The sequence below is a fragment of the Pseudorasbora parva genome, chromosome 17 (genome assembly GCF_024679245.1).
Source record: "Pseudorasbora parva isolate DD20220531a chromosome 17, ASM2467924v1, whole genome shotgun sequence".
Lineage (NCBI taxonomy): Eukaryota > Metazoa > Chordata > Actinopteri > Cypriniformes > Gobionidae > Pseudorasbora > Pseudorasbora parva.
The window spans coordinates 34,844,762-34,861,950 of NC_090188.1; the positions used below are offsets into that span (position 1 = coordinate 34,844,762).

The window sequence follows — 17,189 nt, forward strand, 5'->3', positions numbered from 1 at the left end:
TACGTTAAAGTTTTTGTTATGTCAGCTTGGGCCATTTTTGGTAGACCTTTGTTCATTTCATTTCAGTTGGATATTTGATTGGGCCCTGTGTAACGTGTGTGTGGCGAGGAGGACGAGCGAGAGACATGGGAGGAGCAAGCGAGACCGTGGCGTGAGTGCAAATGAGTGTCTAGTCCTTTCATGAGGGAGCTCGGAGGCATATAAGGATGAGCGACACCAGTGAAGGACGAGAGAGGATCAGGCCTGGACTTGATGTTATGTTTTGTTTATGTTTTGTTATGTGTGTACGGGCAGTTGTCCATGAGGGACTGCCGCGTTACTTTCATTTTTTTTGTTAATGAACACGTAAGTGTTTGGTAAGTTTGCCGGTTCCCGCCTCCTTCCCATACAAACCAACTTTGTTAAAGTGTGCTTTGTTGCCCCATGTGGCAATGCCCCTGATGCGCTCATCTGTAAACATTTCAGAATGCCTTCCTAAAGTTGCTTAATAAAAGCGGGATTATCACACAAAGAAACGTACACGTGTCATTATTATATGAGGGAAAAAAATATTGTAACTGTCGGGCTTGGGTCGGGCTCGGACATAAATATCTTAATGCCTGTCGGGCTCAGGTCAGGTTCGGTTACTACTTTGTCAGACGCGGGCTGGGCTCAGACAGTAAAATGCAGCCCGATCCACACTCTAGAACTGACAGACGAATTTGGGATCCTACAAACATGCCAAAGGCGCTGGCCCTTCCAGCACCCTGCTTGAGCCTCCTGGATCACCCAAGGTTGGAGTGGGAAGTCAGGGCTCTAAGCAGAGAAGGTCAGTAACTTCTGTTCTGCAAGACCCACTCAGTATGACTATTGGATAAAACTGGGAAAGCATGCCGTCTTGGAGATGGAACACTGCAGAGCCACATCCCTTAAAGGAAGGAGAGGTGGTAGTTAGACAAAGACTAACCTAGCAGGGTAGTGCAACATTTGGCAGTCTCTGAGATGGTTCCAACCTAGCTCTAGGGGAAAAGAACACCACCAGAGACAACAGAAATGGGAAAGACATGGGGTTAATTGAGTAGGGTAGCTTGTTTCTTGGAGGGATACACATTTGGGTCGTCCATAAAGATATATGGTTACACAGCCTAACACACACAGTACCCAGCCTAACACACGGTGGAAGTGGCACTGCAAGTTGACACTAGAACGGGTCCTTCACGCTACTGGCCACTGGGGGCAAATACACGGGAAGATACCGGCTGTACATGGAGGCTATAAAATCTAGCGAACATGTTAGGTGTCACCCAGCCCACAGCTCTACAGATATCTGTCAGCTACATTTGTAGTTAAGTGTGCTCCCAACCTGAACAGGCAAGGTGCGTCTTGGGATTGGTACGCCAAGATGATAGCATTCACTTTCCAGTGGGCTAACATCTGCTTGGAGACAGCCTTTCCCTTTTTGCTGGCCTCCATAACAGACAAAGAGCTGCTCTGAGGTCCTAGAGCTTTGAGTTCGGCCAGAGCAAAGCCAGAATTGGGGCTGGGTTTGCTTCCTCTGAATGACGCACTTGCAGGTTGACTACTTGGTCCCTGAAGGGAGTGGTAGGAACCTTGGGCACAGGATGACGTGAGAGTTAGCCGGCCCGAATTCTAGGCATGATTCGCTAACTGAATGTGCATCTAGGTCCCCAACCCGCTTGATAGAGGCCAATGCAGTCAAGAGCCCTGTCTTCATAGATAGGATTTTTAATTATATGTACTGTAGAATTAAACACCTTCAGGGGTCTTTCTGGCAGGAAGAGCACCATTCAACGAACCGGTTCCACTTCAACACATAGAAGCGCCTCGTAGAGGGAGCACTAGAAGAAGTGATGGTGTCTACCACAGCCTGTGGCAGGCCACCTAGAACTTTGGGTGCCATAGAGTGCCCCGTCTCTGAGAAAGTAGGTATTTCCTCAAAGGAATCAGGGAGGGGCTGACGTTAGGAGTTTGAGTTCGGGGAACAATGTCAGGTTGGACAAATAGGGCACAACTTACAAGACCTGCTCCTCATCCTCCCTGACTTTGCACAGTGTCTGTGCAAGAAGGCTAACTGAGGGAAACGCATACATGTGCAGGTCCCGGGCCAGCTGTGCGCCAGTGCAACCGTGCTGAGGGTTCCCATCAGTCAGGGAATAGTACAACCGGCAATGGGTCGAGTCTGGAGAGGCAAACAGGTCTAATTTTCCGGCTGTGAAGGACCAGCAATCAACCTCATATCCTCAGTCGGAGCCCCAAAAGTAACGACTGGGCCCCCATGGGAAGGACCAGCTCGCTCTCTTGGCAACTCCACCAGCACAGGTGCGGAGGTTGAAGGGACTTGAGGGGGTTGACCTGTCAGGGAAGCCCTCACTGTAATACTCAGGTCACCACCAAGGCTATCAGACGAAGTAGCAGCCCTTTGCTTTGAAGTGGGAGGACCGCTAGATCGGGGGATACACAATGGGACTCCACCCCGTCTGAGGTATTCAAGCCTTGACCTAAGCTCAGCAATGGTCATATTCCCGTAGTGCGGAACATGAATCATTCACGAAAGCTGCCAGAAATCGTCTGCATCCAGACACACACGGTTTGATGGACAACTTTGAAAGACGCAGGGTCAAACCGTGTAGCTCTTTTAGAAAAGGAAAAAACACTCTTATCTGTGCTGAGGCACACAAGGGAGATGGCCGCCCGGAAGTAGTTTTTCTCGAGCAGACATGTTTCTTCAAACAAAACTCTCCGTAGAAACAGCAGATTGAATTAACAGCACTGTTCAGCTCCGAAGTAGAAAGCAAAGATGTGGTATTCCACTTCCTTATTTATACCTGGCCGCATAACGGCATACCTTAAGCCAGATGCTAATTTGCACTTTTCTTTGTAGATTGCATTGGTCATAATGGAAATGGTCCTGCTGTGTTCTTTTATTTGCGAGTCGCCAGTAGATCCCACTCGCATCTGTGATTTTTAGTTGTTGTGCTCTCACGCTAATTTGCCCTGTTTAAGCTGGGGCCACACAAAATATTTTTTAAATGTGAAAGACTGCAAACATGAAGTCATAGAAGTCGCAGAGAGAGAGTGTAAAGATTTGACTTGAGGTAAGTATTCCATCAGCTCGCTTTCTGATTGGGTATTGTTTCGTTTCACGGGATAATCTCCAGAGTGTGTGACCCTTTGTCCTCAGGGTTCTCCCACACAACAGGATTTCAGATCAACAGGTTGAATATTTACTAGGGCCGGGACTCGATTAAAAATTTTTATCTAATTAATTAGAGGCTTTGTAATTAATTAATCGAAATTAATCGCATTTTAATCGCATATAAATATTTGACCTGAGAACAATGAGAAGTAATTTTTCACATGTATTTTTAGTATACCATTGAATAATGACTGAATACATAAGCTTAATCAACAAAATATAGTTTATTTATTTCAGTCCAGCAGACCAGCGCAATGTTTGCCATTAAGTTTAGCAAAAGCATACTTGTGATATTTGAGGCTCGATGTGATGCGGTGATACGCAAATTCCTTGTTGTATAGCTTGCACACAACCCTGCTCTTGACGACGCTTCCATCCTTTCGTTCTTTCGTTTTTTAAAACAAAATTTCCCATCCACGGGGCCAAGCAAAGCGGTCTCATCAGCTTCTTCGTTCATGTTCGCTCATGCCCTGCGTCTCAATCAGCTCCCTAGTTCCCTAGTCAGGGCACTGATCAGGACATAAGTCAATGGGCTGACTCCCTGATCAGTGCCCTGACTACTGAACTAGGGAGCTGATTGAGACGCACCCATGTTGTTGTCGTGACTCCGGAGCGCTAGTTGGTGTTCCAGTATAATCGGTCCGTCGAAACTGATTTATTGAAAAACGTTCCGCGGTGCAAAAATAAATGCGGTTAAATTTTTTATTTTTTTTGCGTAATTAATTAACGCGTTAAAGTCACGTAATTAATTAATCTTAATTAACGCGTTAAAGTCCCGGCCCTAATATTTATGATTCGAGATTGGGTGTCTTCAACATTCTCCCGGGCACATTCAGTCACTCTTAACACACCTCACACCACAGAAAAATCTGAAAAAAAATCTGTGAAACCATCAGGATAATCAGGACTTTACCTAAGATTGTTGGAACGGGAGAAATCGACCCAAAACTTCTCTTATTATCTTTTAGCGAGTACCTAGCCTTAGTAAACCTGTCCTTTTATTGTTAAAAAAAGGATCTATGAATTATTCTTAATAACTGTGTAGATATGTTCAATAACAGTGATGGCCACTTCCTACCATCTCGGTACCACAGTGCCTCAGGCTGCAGGTTAGCCAGGTTGGGGTTAATGGTCATCTTGCAGGTCAAGGTAACTTTATCGCCTTCTTTTCCAAAAGTAACGTCAAACGTTTCAGTGTAGGTGATGTTAATCTTTGTGTACTTGATTTCAGGTAAAATGGCATCTGTGAAACAACAAAACAGTTAATTTATTTCATGACATGTTTTTAAATCATCCCAGTTATTCACTCTTTAATGAAATTAGACTTGCCCACTTACACTGGTAAGGCATCCAGGAATAAGGATTGGACTTCTCTTCCTCCTTGCACCCTATTAAGCAGTCACAACAAGAAGTATATAATGAATTTTTAAAGAAAGGGTTTGGGTTTAATGTTTGGGTTTTTTGGTTCTCCAGGAAATCTTATTGTTAGGATGCTTGGATACCAGAAAACAGGAGAAAAAGGCTTACTCTTCACAATGATGGAGGCTTGGGAGGAAGCCTGTCCGTGCAAGTTTGAGGCTACAGCTGTGTACATTGCGGTGTCATCAGTTGCACACCTACAAAAACACGCATAACTCATTTACAGGTGTCTACAACTTCAATCAATACATGTCTGGACCGCAACACTGTCTTCACCCACTCCACTAATTAATCAGTCAATAAATAATCAGCATGATTGCTATTTGATTGGATATATGCCACAGTCATTTCCTAATTGACATTTGGAAAGCACATAAAATGCTTCCCCATCATGATGGATAAATTGGCAGTTAACTAATGCTCTAATGTCAAGAGGATAATTGCTCCAAACTAAATGCTAATGTAGACTAACGCCTGCTTTCAAAACGTGTTCAACACAGGAGGCTCTAAGGCTTGAATGGCACACACGAGACGCAAGGGAAAAGAAAATGAGAAGACTGTAATGTGACCTTCAGTGTGACCGTACTATATTAGAGACGTTCCCTTGGCCCCTGTGATCTTGAGAAGAATTGTTTGAACTGTTTGTCAAAAAGTGAAAGGTTTGGTCATTTTAGATGAAATGCAGAATGCCAAGCTTCACCTGTGAGGTTTGGCCTGTGAATGCAAGAAGCCATTGGGAATGTGACATAAGGGCCAGGGTAAGTTTTTGTGGGACTGACAGGGTGACAGCAGTGAAAATCATCTCTCTGTAAGGCGCCGGAGTGTCAGATGACACCAAGCTCAGCACTTTGACATGAACAGCTGACAGCAGCTCAAGACGTGGGCGGTGCACCAACCAGCCCTGGACTAAATTGGAAAAGTTCACATGCAATCCCATTGACATAACTTCCTTTTGTGGAAATTCACTTGTTAGTTACATTTAATTTTGTTTTAGAGGGTGATTCTCATGAAATCTATAAAAAAAAACATATCCTTTCAAGTCAGATTGAACCACTAAATAATTTACAAAGAAATCATTATTTGAACTTAAAAAATTAGGAATATTTTAGAAAGATTAAAAGGTATTATAATAGTATAACAATTATGCATATTCCCCTAATTTCATTACTGTAAAAAAATATATATTATTTTCACATTATTTATGTATTTTTTTGTACTGTCTTTAATGTAATTATTCTAAACTGTGATAACAATAATTATTTACCTTAAGGCAAATTAAAGGCAGGTGCATTGCAAATTTGGGGAGAATTGATTTTACTTAATGGTCATGATAGTATAGTCACAATGCATCCTACTGGATTTAAAATGTAAATTTAAGGAGAAATGCAACTTGGACATGTTTTTCCTGAGATTCCTACTAGACAAAAGTTTTCCAAAAGTTGAATTACTTGAAAATATCTTAAAAGTTTCCTGCTTTCTGTGGCCATATAATAACTAAAAGGGAAGAATGTAATGAGCACTCAGCCAGAGTCATTTTGATTCATTTTGTCACTCATTCTGTTCAATACAGATCATCAGTAAACCACACGCTGTCACTGCATCATTATCCAAAAAGTACACAGTAAAGTTGGGATTACTTGAGGATGGTGAGGGCATGGAATCCAGCACTGTTCTCCACAAAGTACTTTCCAGAGGAAATGTCCAAGATGACATCATCCTTGAACCTATATAAAACAACAGATATTCTTAGTATTTCTTTAGCTGGTTCCATATGATAAAAATATTATTATTTATTAAAGTTTGAATTTATTAAAGAAATGTTTTATTGTAGCTGGCCACATATAATGCTAGACCTGTAACTTTAAATTCAAAGTTAACTTGTATGACCACAGAAGATATGCAAGAGCAAACGCACTAAACCCTAGTGTACAGGAAGCCTTTTTGTGCAAAGAAACTCACCATTTGACATGTGGGGTGGGATATCCCTCCACAGAGCAAAACAGTTTAATGGCACTGTTTTCATACACTGTGTGAGACCTCAGTCTAACCAAAAACTTGGGGCCTCTGATCATGGACTCCTCACGGATGTATTTTTCAGGCATCTTCTTCTCCACCTGATGAAAAGAGTCAAAAGATTCCATGGCCTTTTGGATCAGAAAAAGTATGTGTGACAAAATATATGTATGTCCTCCTAAGAAAGAGTCAGTTTAACCTCTGATTCACTCGGCCTACTTAAACTAACATCAAATGTCTTTAAAGGTGCACTATGCAACTTTCTGTCCACTGGAGGGTGCGTATTCTAAACAAAGGCGTAGTTTGATGACGCCAAGTGTGAGCGCAGTATCTTGTGACATGTGGTCTTCACCTCACAGCCGGTGGAAAATAGGACTCAGGCAGAAATCATGTTCATGGATGCAGTTATTAACGTTACTGTAGTGTAAAGCAGAGCAGAACCGAGTGTTGTGGAGCTGAGCCCGGCCACTGGAGCGATTTTTACACAAATACCTGCCTTGCGAACACCGGGACTTTTATTAGGACAGGACGGGACACAGTCGCCGAGCGCCCGCACTTCCGCTTTTTCCGGTCATGATTATGAGGTAAAGCAGCTCTGTTTATCATATTAGATACATTTAAGTGTGTTTAAAATTATGTTATGACATTACTCTGTGCGTTCAGTCGGCGCTGCTGTGACATGTTCACAATGCTAAGAGAAAAGCGCTTCTGCAGAATAAAACCCAGGGGAACGTAGATATGACGCGATTGACAGGCGAACCCCTGAAACGCTATGCTGACACGTCCCGGGTCCTTGGTTAAAATAGGAATTTTCTCACAATTTAAAAATAGTTGGAAACATTTGGGATATTGTAAGTACTCAAATGAACAAAATATATACTACTGGCCTAGTAGTTTTTGGATATTTTACTGCAAAAAGGTTATTTAAAGAGCTTTACCACTCCCTGGATTCTCTTCTGTGTTTGGTATTGATATTTCACCTCTTCAGCTGCAGAGCTAAAAAAAAAACATTTAAGTATATTAAAATGATGGGCTCAAAACTAACAGTCAGTACATACAGCATGAAAGAAAAAGAAGTTAAATCAGAGAATTAATCATATCCCCATGGGTCAGTAATGCCTTATGTCATCTCAGGTGAATATTCAGTGATTTTTATATGCATTCAAGCATCCAAAAGCATATCATAATTCATGCATTACAACCCACACATTTTAGGGCAGTCTTCAGTGAAAAGACACAAGACAAGGAACATTTTGTTTATTGCATCTAATAAAATACAAAATTTCACATTTATTATCTTTACTCATGGTTCACACTATGGTTTTGAAACAGAATACTGACCTTTTGACCCCCTCAGAGGGCAAACAATAACTACCATCATCACAAGCACATACATGCTTTGGTGTGGAATTCTATTCACTATAGCATAAAATGTACTTTATATCAGTATCTGCTTTTGTCCTGATAACTAATTCCTGTCATCATTTTAGGACAAGATATATAACTAACTTATCCTAAAACATCAAATTTAAATTCAAAATGGAAAGCTTGTCAAACTTTAAACATATCTGTATATTTAAAATGTACTGTTGAAAGCAAAACGTTTCCAGACAGAATCAGGATATTTGGTGCATGTCCTAAAACTGATATGAGTGGTCTTCTCTAGTTTTAAATCACCTTCATTTTAATTAGCTTTCATTTTTTTAGTTCATATTAAATCATCCTGCGGTGTGACAAATGTAGACTGTGGTCTCACTCACACTAATATGAGGTCATGTAAGCTGCATGCATAATTAGAAAACAGTTATACATGGAGTATAGCATGTCACACCGCAGGCCATGTCAACTTCCCTAAAGGATTTTATGTCAACTACCCAGAAGAAATTAGTGCCATGAAGGTATGAGTTATAGCTCAGCTACTGTTGGTAATAGGGTTTATCAGAAGAGCTTTAGCAGTTAATGGCATTATATGTTATGGTGTTGCTATTTTATTACAAGTAATTTTAGTATTGCTGTGAGCATCATGATTAGCTGTGACTTGATTTAAGCTGCAGTATTTTTTCACCTTACCTGGAGTATTCCCGAACAACATATTTAGACTGAGTATTGAGGTATTCTTGAGCGAAATGCTTGTGTCCAGTAACAACTGCAGCCATATTTGGCAACCTCAAAGGACCTATAAATCAAACCTGGAACAAAAACATGCATCGTCTTTGCACACAAGACAACACAAAATGCATTGGTAGATGCACAAATTCCTTTCCTCATTTTCATTTTAGTGTTCAAAGTTATTTGGGGCATGGTATTGCAATAAATCCAAATTGTGGCATTCTCGTTATTAGAATTAGGTGTTTGGAAAGTGGAACTGTTTGTAGAGATGAAAAGGAGGGGGTGTTCTGGAGCTTTGGGCCACAAGGAAGCCAACCCTCACGGCAGTTTAAAATTAGAGTTTGGGGGTTGGGATATCGGACAGTCCAAGGAGATGGGTACAGTATTCCAGGGTAATTTCTACTGTATAGTCTGGTAATACTGAAGACATGTAATATTATTGCATAAATGTACTGAAATAGTGAACGATAACCACTTCTTATTATCTCCTAATAAGGACAAATAAACTACATTGCAAGACAAACTCAACAAGAAACCCCAAAAGAGAAAGCAAGAAAACATACCTAACAATTCCTTACACACAAAACAATACATACAAAATACAAACAATCATGCATACTCAAATGCAGCATTACATCATTGCATTCACATATGAACCCCACATACAATAGCATCAACTGTGCAAAAAAAATAAAAAAAATAAAAAATAAATCAAAAAATTAAATATGCACAGTTTTCAATAATCAATTTGGCAGACGACTTATTAAAAGTAATGGATCATAATGAATATAGAATCATTCATGGGAGGGGGAAACATATTTTAAAGGTCAACCAACAGGTCACTTTTACAAAACAAACAAAACAACGCCAAAGTTTGTCCAGATATCAATTCACCAATATTCACAAGGCACTGACAATTATTTAACTGCCAACGTTTAATGACTCCTTTCAAAATCAAGTGTAGCTCCAACTCAAGCAACATCATTTGATAGATATATACATCCTACCAAGGTTTAAAAGCCTTTTCCAGCCTCAACGTTATTTCTACAAGGACAAGTCTGCGTTATAATTTAATATAAGTGTGGAAATAAGGGGGCCAGACATACTCACCCCAGGAGAATACAAGAGCGCGACGCGGAGGTAGATGAGCCTCTACCCGCTTGTGTGAAAGCAGCTGATGAAAAGCAAAATATTACCCATGCGGAATGCTGCCTCTCCCGCATCCCATTTATGGATAGGCATCAGACTATATATAGCATTTACAATAACTTCCTACATCATTTCGCACAGCTATTAAGATACCAGACAGACGTTAAATTGACGCTGGATATTGAATGGGATTAGTTTAACGTGAGTCGAAGAAGACCATTAGTGGAAATAATTGCTAAAAAGATGAAATCTACCAATAATTTTTTTAAAACCATCATTTTAAAAATATATATATTTATTTATTGTTTTTATACCTCAACAACAATTTTGTCGTTGTTCGTGTTTTGAGAATGCATTATAGCTTACAAAGTTACTGATAGGCCTAGCGGCATCAAACGGTATTACACAATTATTGTTAAAGTTCACTCAAAAAAAAAAAAAAAAAAAAAACATGATTTACTCTCCCTTAAACCATCTTAGCATGTGTATATGACCTTTTCAGACAAATATACAACATGTTATATAAAAAATAGTGGAAGATGGTCTGGCAAAGCTATTTTACTAACCAATGTCTATTTTTCTCACACATTTATCGTTTAGCTTCAGAAGGCCATTATTAACCTCCTGGAGCCGTATGGAGCACTTTTATAATGGATGGTTGCACTTTTTTGGGCTACTGCCATTAAAATCCTTGGATTAGCCAGGACATTTTTTATAGGCTATATCTCCGATTGTATTAATCTGAAAGAAGAATGGCATAAATTTACACCTAGGCTTGAGGGTGAGTAAATCATGGGCTAATTTGTGGGTGAACTCCTTTAAATGGCATTCAAATGAACTGGGTAGATTTTTAAAATGTGAAAACATTAGTCATAAATGGTGTTCTTGCAGGTATTGAGATTAGCTAGATAAAATTGATTTATGTAGAACTAGCTCGATCCAGAATACATTTTAAACAACATTTGCCTACCCGAGGGAACTTTACCAATGACATAGAAAACTCCCTGGCTGTGAAATAGCCTAATCTGCATAATCCATCTTCACATGACATAAATTGCCGTTTATCACATGACCTGACAGCGCATGCTCAGTGACGGCATCAAAACGTAAACATGATCAATGCACAGAGGCCGCAGTGTGTCTCTGACACAAGAAAGGAAGTGGCTCTACCGCACAGTGCTTCTGAAAATAACTGACTGGGCAGTCGTACCTTATGCTTAGACTGAAACTGAATAAAAACGTTTAAATATCTCCTACACTCAGGTACTTTAACGTAAAAACTGCAAATTGAAGGGCATATCAAACAATAAAAGGTAACGTTAAATTCATTATTAACGCAAGTTAATGTTCAATGTTTTGTTTTGTTTTTCATCTCACGTTTGGCTGTTACTTTTGGTCGCAACTTTGTGTTGTGCTCTGTGATCTGTGCTTTGACTGTGTCTTGTAGATGTTTTTTACAAGGTAACGTTAAGTTGTATGGTAACTTTAAAGTTGTGTACCTTTTTTCTCAGTATTCTCAGTAATATGAACGGACTTGCTGTATCTGGAAGAATGAGATTCATTGCAGTTACTGTCATACTTTGTGCTGGATATTTCTGTTCAACGGCCTTTGCCAATCCTCGGTATGTCATTCAGATACATTTAGATAAATGTATGTATACATATTGATCCCTTTTTGAAGACGGAGTGCATTAGCAGCCAGGCGATCAATACTGTAAATATAGCCTAATGTTTATTTCTCGAGTATTTTTCCCTATTTATTGAAAAAGATACTAAGATTAACTTACACAGTAAACCGTACTTAAAATAAGTTTAAAAGGGTAAAGATTAGAAGAAAAGAAAAACTTGCACAATCTGTACAAACAACGCTCAACTGAACTTGCTGTTCTGTATCAGACCGTTGCCAACAGATGACTTTCTATTTTGTAGTGTCAGTAAGACAGATAATAAAATGTAAAATAAATTTAATATATCTAAATCTTACTAAAGTTTTTACACAGTCTTTTTTATAGCTTTATATCTTTTTTTATTATAAAGATTGTCAGTTTACATTGGAGGCAAGCTTTTATGACATTTATCTGCGAGATAATGACTCAAAAACTCTCCATTGTATAGTGTTGTACCATTCTTTCTGATCAGGTTGAAGTCTTTTTCTTGACAGGGCTTTTCTGGCTTAAAATAGCAGAATCCTAAACAAATATCAGTAGTTGAAGTCAGATTTGGGGTTTTTAGACCTAGGTACATGTGTAAGAAATAAAAAAGTTTGAAAGGGCAGGCCCAGAATAGTTGTTGATAATGATTTCTGTCGCTGTTTTACCACACATTCTCCAGGACCCTGTTCTCTATATTTTGGTGAGCTTTCTGAACAAGGGTAATAAAAACATCGTATTATGTTTTCCCATCCAAATTCTCTCCAAGTTATCGAATAAATTGTCTTCAACTGCATTTTACACATTACTTAAACATCTATTTTTCCCCCTTTTTTTTTTTTTTTTTTTTGACGTATTGCATTTTTATTGGTTTGCTTTCTTGGAGACCTTGATACAGCCTTGTTATGACAGTCTTTTTAATGACTTTTTGCACCAATAAAAACAAAACACACCAATTGTTCTTATTATGTTAAACTTAGTGAGTCTGATTAATTCAGATATTTTTTTATTTACTAAATGAACTGACTCATAATAAGAATCACTTTTTAAAGAAATGCTAGAATTTGTTCTTGCTCTGCAACCATAATATGCATAATAATGTATTACAAAATGCACAGCGTTACGAGTGGAATAATAAAAAATAATCATCATCATTTATTTGAATGTTCCCCCAGGAATTACAAATGATTTAAATTGGTGTGTGCGTGTGTGCGTGTGTGTGTGTGTGTTTTAACATTATTGTAGTAGTTCTATTTGGATAATTGAAATACTTTACTAATAATAAATATTGTGTCAGTGTGTTTAGTTCTTTAAATCATTAAAAAGTACTTAGAATATCCAGGTGCAATACACCAATACAAATTTGGTTCATGAGTTTCAACCATATGCATGGCCAATTTAATTATTTTAATGTATTTGTTACTGTGACCACTTTTCCTACAAAGGCACATACAAATAAAAATGTTTTGCACCTCCATACATGTACAAAATGTATGTCAGATGGTAATTGTCACACTGAAATAATACATTGTGAATTGACTGCTTCTTTTAGGGGAGAATGGACAAAACTCATCCTGACCCAACACTGGCCACAGACATTTTGCAGTGTAATGTATTGCTTTTTCTTGATGCACCATCTATTGCTCCTCCACTGGGTATCAGATGGATCAATTATGCTTTTTTCGTTGTTATTCATTTATAGATGGAACACTGCAAAACAAATTTGAGCTATTGGACTCTGCATGGATTATGGTAAGTGTATCCAGAAAAAAAAAATGCTTTGTAATGTTTGTCAAAAATAAACCTGCTAATATAACAGACCTTATTTAAATACAAAAATCTTCTCTTTTTTTCTGCATTTCATTTCTGCTCTAGCTTGTGTAACTTAAATTTTAGACTTGACGTTGTGTAGTGCAAAAATATGCCTTATGATGCATTGATTGTGATTATTTTGGACAAGAGTGTCTGCCAAATTTATGGCTGGATGGATAATTACTCAAAATGTTTATATTGGTGCAGCCCTGGTTGCCATGTGATCTTAAATCATCCAATAATGATGACAATGCCAGTTGGATGATTTTAGTTTGTGTCAGAAGTCAAAGGTAAGAGAAATATTTTTTTTGTTTGTTTTTACAGGCCCAACACTGGCGTAAGGTGCAACACATCCTGGCATTTTAATGCCAGTTTGATTGAGGTAATTTGCTATCTTGCTCTGTTGCTTGTCATATATTTTAATTCAACGGATAAGTGCTAGACATGTTGTGTGCTTGCAGGACATAATACCAGAAATGGAGAAAGTCTGGCCAGATCTGCTAATACCTTCTTCCCCAGAATTTTGGTATGTCAGAAACTTGAAAATGTCAAAAACATTTAAGCATTATCATGATTTTTATTAATGTATTTAACAAACTAATGGACCTTTTGTTTTGTGCTTAGGAAATATGAATGGCAGAAACATGGAACGTGTGCTGCAAAAGCAGAGTCTCTGAACAGTGAGCATAAATACTTTAGCAAAGCTCTCGAGCTGTACCACAAGTTTGACCTTAACAGGTGAGTTCTTGTTTTTCATTGGTTGTTTTGTCACTGTATACTCTGATTTTGTGGCATTCTGTAAACTAGGAAGTTGTGAGAGCAGTAAATTTGGTCCTACCACCATGCAGATTTTAGCTCCAACCCTAATCAAACACACCTGAACCAGCTAATCATGGTATTCCGGGCTGATTTATAATTACAGACAGATGTGTTTGAGAGTTGGACACCCCTTATATATATATATATATATATATATATATATATATATATAATAAACAATACCTATAATGCCATGCAATACATTGATGAACAAATTAACTTTCCAAAAAAGACATCACATTTCTCAAACTTGATACTTGATCAAGTGTAACATGATCTTTCTTAAATTGTGTATGGATAATCAAGTAAACCTAAATTGTTTATCTTGAAATATTACTAGCAACATGGATTCTTACATTTACTTTATAAAACTTCACAGCTCATTTTTCATACTAAAAGGCCTTTTACTTCTTAAGTATAAACTATTGTCGGGTTTGTAGTGTTAATGTGGCAAATTACAATGTTGCTCGACAACCATGAACAAATAAACCTTTTATTCATAATAATATGAATATATAACAAGTTTGAGGCATGTCCCATTTTAGATTTCCGTATTACTCCATGTTACTGCATTGCTGTAAATTAAACCAGTCATGCCTCTTATAATATAATAGCTTCACAATGGTATAAACATTACCGGTTAACACATTTTTTTCCATCTCTCAGAGATGTTAGGCGCCACTATCATGCCTCTTAACCCTAGTTGATTTTACTTTCCTAATAAGTCTTTTGTGTTTTCAGTGTTTTAAGGAACAACAAAATCGTGCCCTCTGAGGAACGCTACACTGTAAGTAGTTTAATTGTTCTCACTTCTGTAATTTATTGTCATTTATGTCATTTATTAGACACTGAAAGGTTTGTGGTTCTTCTGTTAATGATTTCTGTTCCTGTCACTGATACCACAACAACACTTACAAGAAAGATATAATGGAAATAACGATCAGGTTTAAGTTTCACAAAAGTATCATCCATCTAATAAGATGCCTCACAGCATTATTCTAAACAGCGTGCATAATTTTCTCTGTATTCACTGCGATAGCTGCAAGATCAGCATTTCAACACAGAGCCTGACTTCCTGTTACATTCTTTCAACTTCTTCATTTTTGGCCTGAGATAAACAAGAATCTTTTGATTATAGGCACAGTAAATGCGTCATATTTACTGTTTTTTTTTTAGCTGGATGATGTGGAGACAGCCCTTATCAACTTCTACCAAGTGAAGCCAAAGATTCAGTGTGTCCACCCAGGAAAGGTATGAATGAAAAATGGCTCTTTTGTGTTTTAGAGTTTTAAGCATTTTCATTTAGTCTGTTAGGACTGTAATATTCCTGGCTCAGTTGACAGCATGACTGACATAATAGTGGTTAACAAAAAAAATGTAGTTCCTCCTTTTCTAGGCTTCAGTGTGAGTGTGTGAGTGTGTGAGTGTGTGAGTGTGTGAGTGTGTGAGTGTGAGTGTGTGTGTGTGTGTGTGTGTGTGTGTGTGTGTGTGTGTGTGTGTGTGTGTGTGTGTGTGTGTGTGTGTGTGTGTGTGTGTGTGTGTGTGTGTGTGTGTGTGTGTGTGTGTGTGTGTGTGTGTGTGTGTGTGTGTGTGAGAGAGAGAGAGAGAGAGAGAGAGAGAGTTTACATGTATGCGTTGAGCAGATGGTTTTAGAGAGCCAACAATATTTAAACAATAACATACAATAATATATTGTATATTATATTGTATATTATGTATGTTGTATGTTGTAATATTGTATATTATGTATGTTAAACAATAACATACATAATATACAATAACAGGTTAATTAAGCCCAAAGTGTTTTTCGGCCTTCCACATTCCTCCTAATTGTCTTATTTTCAATTATGACACCACACTTTCTGATTGGTGTCATGTCCATCAAGGGGTCCGACTCCGTGGGTGTCGACAGCATGACTGACTTAATGGAGATTACCACAAAACAACATTTTAGACTTGTCCCCCCTTTTCTTTAAAACCAGGCTACAGTAAGCCACTTCAAATGGAAGGGAATTGGGTCAGTATTACCAATTCTGTAAATCAAATAATAAATTGATTAAAATAAATAATTAACTGGTAATTAATTAACAATAACTGGTAATTGATTCAAATCAATTACCAGTAATTGTATACTTTAAAAAAAAACTTAATATACTAATTTGCAGCAGTATAGCACAAATAACATCGGACGTTTATGCACACTATCTGTGTGCAGCACAATTTTTGTGTCTGTGTGGACAGTGCACATACAACAGCACATATGTGAGTAACTTGAGTTCTTGACAGCAGTCCACTAGACACTAGAATGCGTCTTTCAACGTTCAATGCCAAAGAAGTATACTTTGACAGGCTTGAGTGCGTGAGACGGAGCAGAACACGAAAAATGGAATATAAAGAGGCCTTTAGAAATCTAGGGTGCATCTCAATCAGCTTCCTAGTTCAGTAGTCAGGGCACTGAACAGAGTCATTCATGTACATGATATACTGATGAGCTGATTGGGTCGCACCCCTATAGTTTTGAAAATGAGCTTGAGCAGAGGGTAAATTAAGAGAGAAAGGAAGGCTTTTTTTGTTGTTTTTTATGCCACAAATTGTGTCAATTGAGCTCAACTTGTATTGAACCCAAAATGTTGCTTAAAATGTAAATTAAGTCAATTTTAATATCCTTTTGGCTTGATATATAGTGAGACTGATCTGCTCTGGGCAACAGTTAAATTCACTAGGACCACAATTTATCATCAGTTTTGCTGAAGCGAGATCTTATTTCTCACTGTATTTCTCAGGGGGGCCAGTTTCAGACTTTGGGCCAAATAGAGATCTGTGTTGACAAGGATTTCCAGCTGATCAATTGCGAGAAGTCAACTGAAGAAATCTGGAGCAATGACGTGCCTGTCAGTGGCCAGTCAGCCTTGAGTGTGTGTGATCACTCCATGCCGATCTATTACCCTCCAGTGCCAAGCAGATCATAGAGGTGGGCACATCCAAGCCTCTTTTGGGAGTGTGGAATCACTGAGAAAGAGACA

At 38.4% G+C, this 17,189-nt stretch overlaps 2 protein-coding genes across 2 annotated transcripts in view; one reads left to right on the top strand and one right to left on the bottom strand.

Annotated features, from left to right (window-relative positions):
• The window catches only part of myom2b (myomesin 2b), a 72,977-nt gene extending 63,021 nt beyond the window's left edge, over nt 1–9,956 (bottom strand). Inside the window, exons 1-8 of the mRNA XM_067421721.1 lie at nt 9,848–9,956; nt 8,699–8,817; nt 7,567–7,624; nt 6,575–6,729; nt 6,253–6,339; nt 4,724–4,812; nt 4,534–4,584; nt 4,275–4,439 (exon numbers count right to left, since the gene is read on the bottom strand). Of these exons, the coding sequence (XP_067277822.1) occupies nt 4,275–4,439; nt 4,534–4,584; nt 4,724–4,812; nt 6,253–6,339; nt 6,575–6,729; nt 7,567–7,624; nt 8,699–8,784 (691 nt within the window). The 5' untranslated portion in view covers nt 8,785–8,817; nt 9,848–9,956. The remainder of the gene's footprint in view (nt 1–4,274; nt 4,440–4,533; nt 4,585–4,723; nt 4,813–6,252; nt 6,340–6,574; nt 6,730–7,566; nt 7,625–8,698; nt 8,818–9,847) is intronic.
• Nucleotides 9,957–10,986: 1,030 nt separating this feature from the next.
• rnaset2 (ribonuclease T2) overlaps nt 10,987–17,189 on the top strand; it is an 8,168-nt gene continuing 1,965 nt past the window's right edge. Inside the window, exons 1-10 of the mRNA XM_067421679.1 lie at nt 10,987–11,199; nt 11,398–11,508; nt 13,088–13,142; nt 13,238–13,287; nt 13,672–13,729; nt 13,809–13,873; nt 13,972–14,085; nt 14,908–14,953; nt 15,343–15,417; nt 16,950–17,189. The exon at nt 16,950–17,189 is cut by the window's right edge and continues 1,965 nt beyond it. Coding sequence (XP_067277780.1) covers nt 11,411–11,508; nt 13,088–13,142; nt 13,238–13,287; nt 13,672–13,729; nt 13,809–13,873; nt 13,972–14,085; nt 14,908–14,953; nt 15,343–15,417; nt 16,950–17,135 — 747 coding nt within the window. The 5' untranslated portion in view covers nt 10,987–11,199; nt 11,398–11,410 and the 3' untranslated portion in view covers nt 17,136–17,189. The remainder of the gene's footprint in view (nt 11,200–11,397; nt 11,509–13,087; nt 13,143–13,237; nt 13,288–13,671; nt 13,730–13,808; nt 13,874–13,971; nt 14,086–14,907; nt 14,954–15,342; nt 15,418–16,949) is intronic.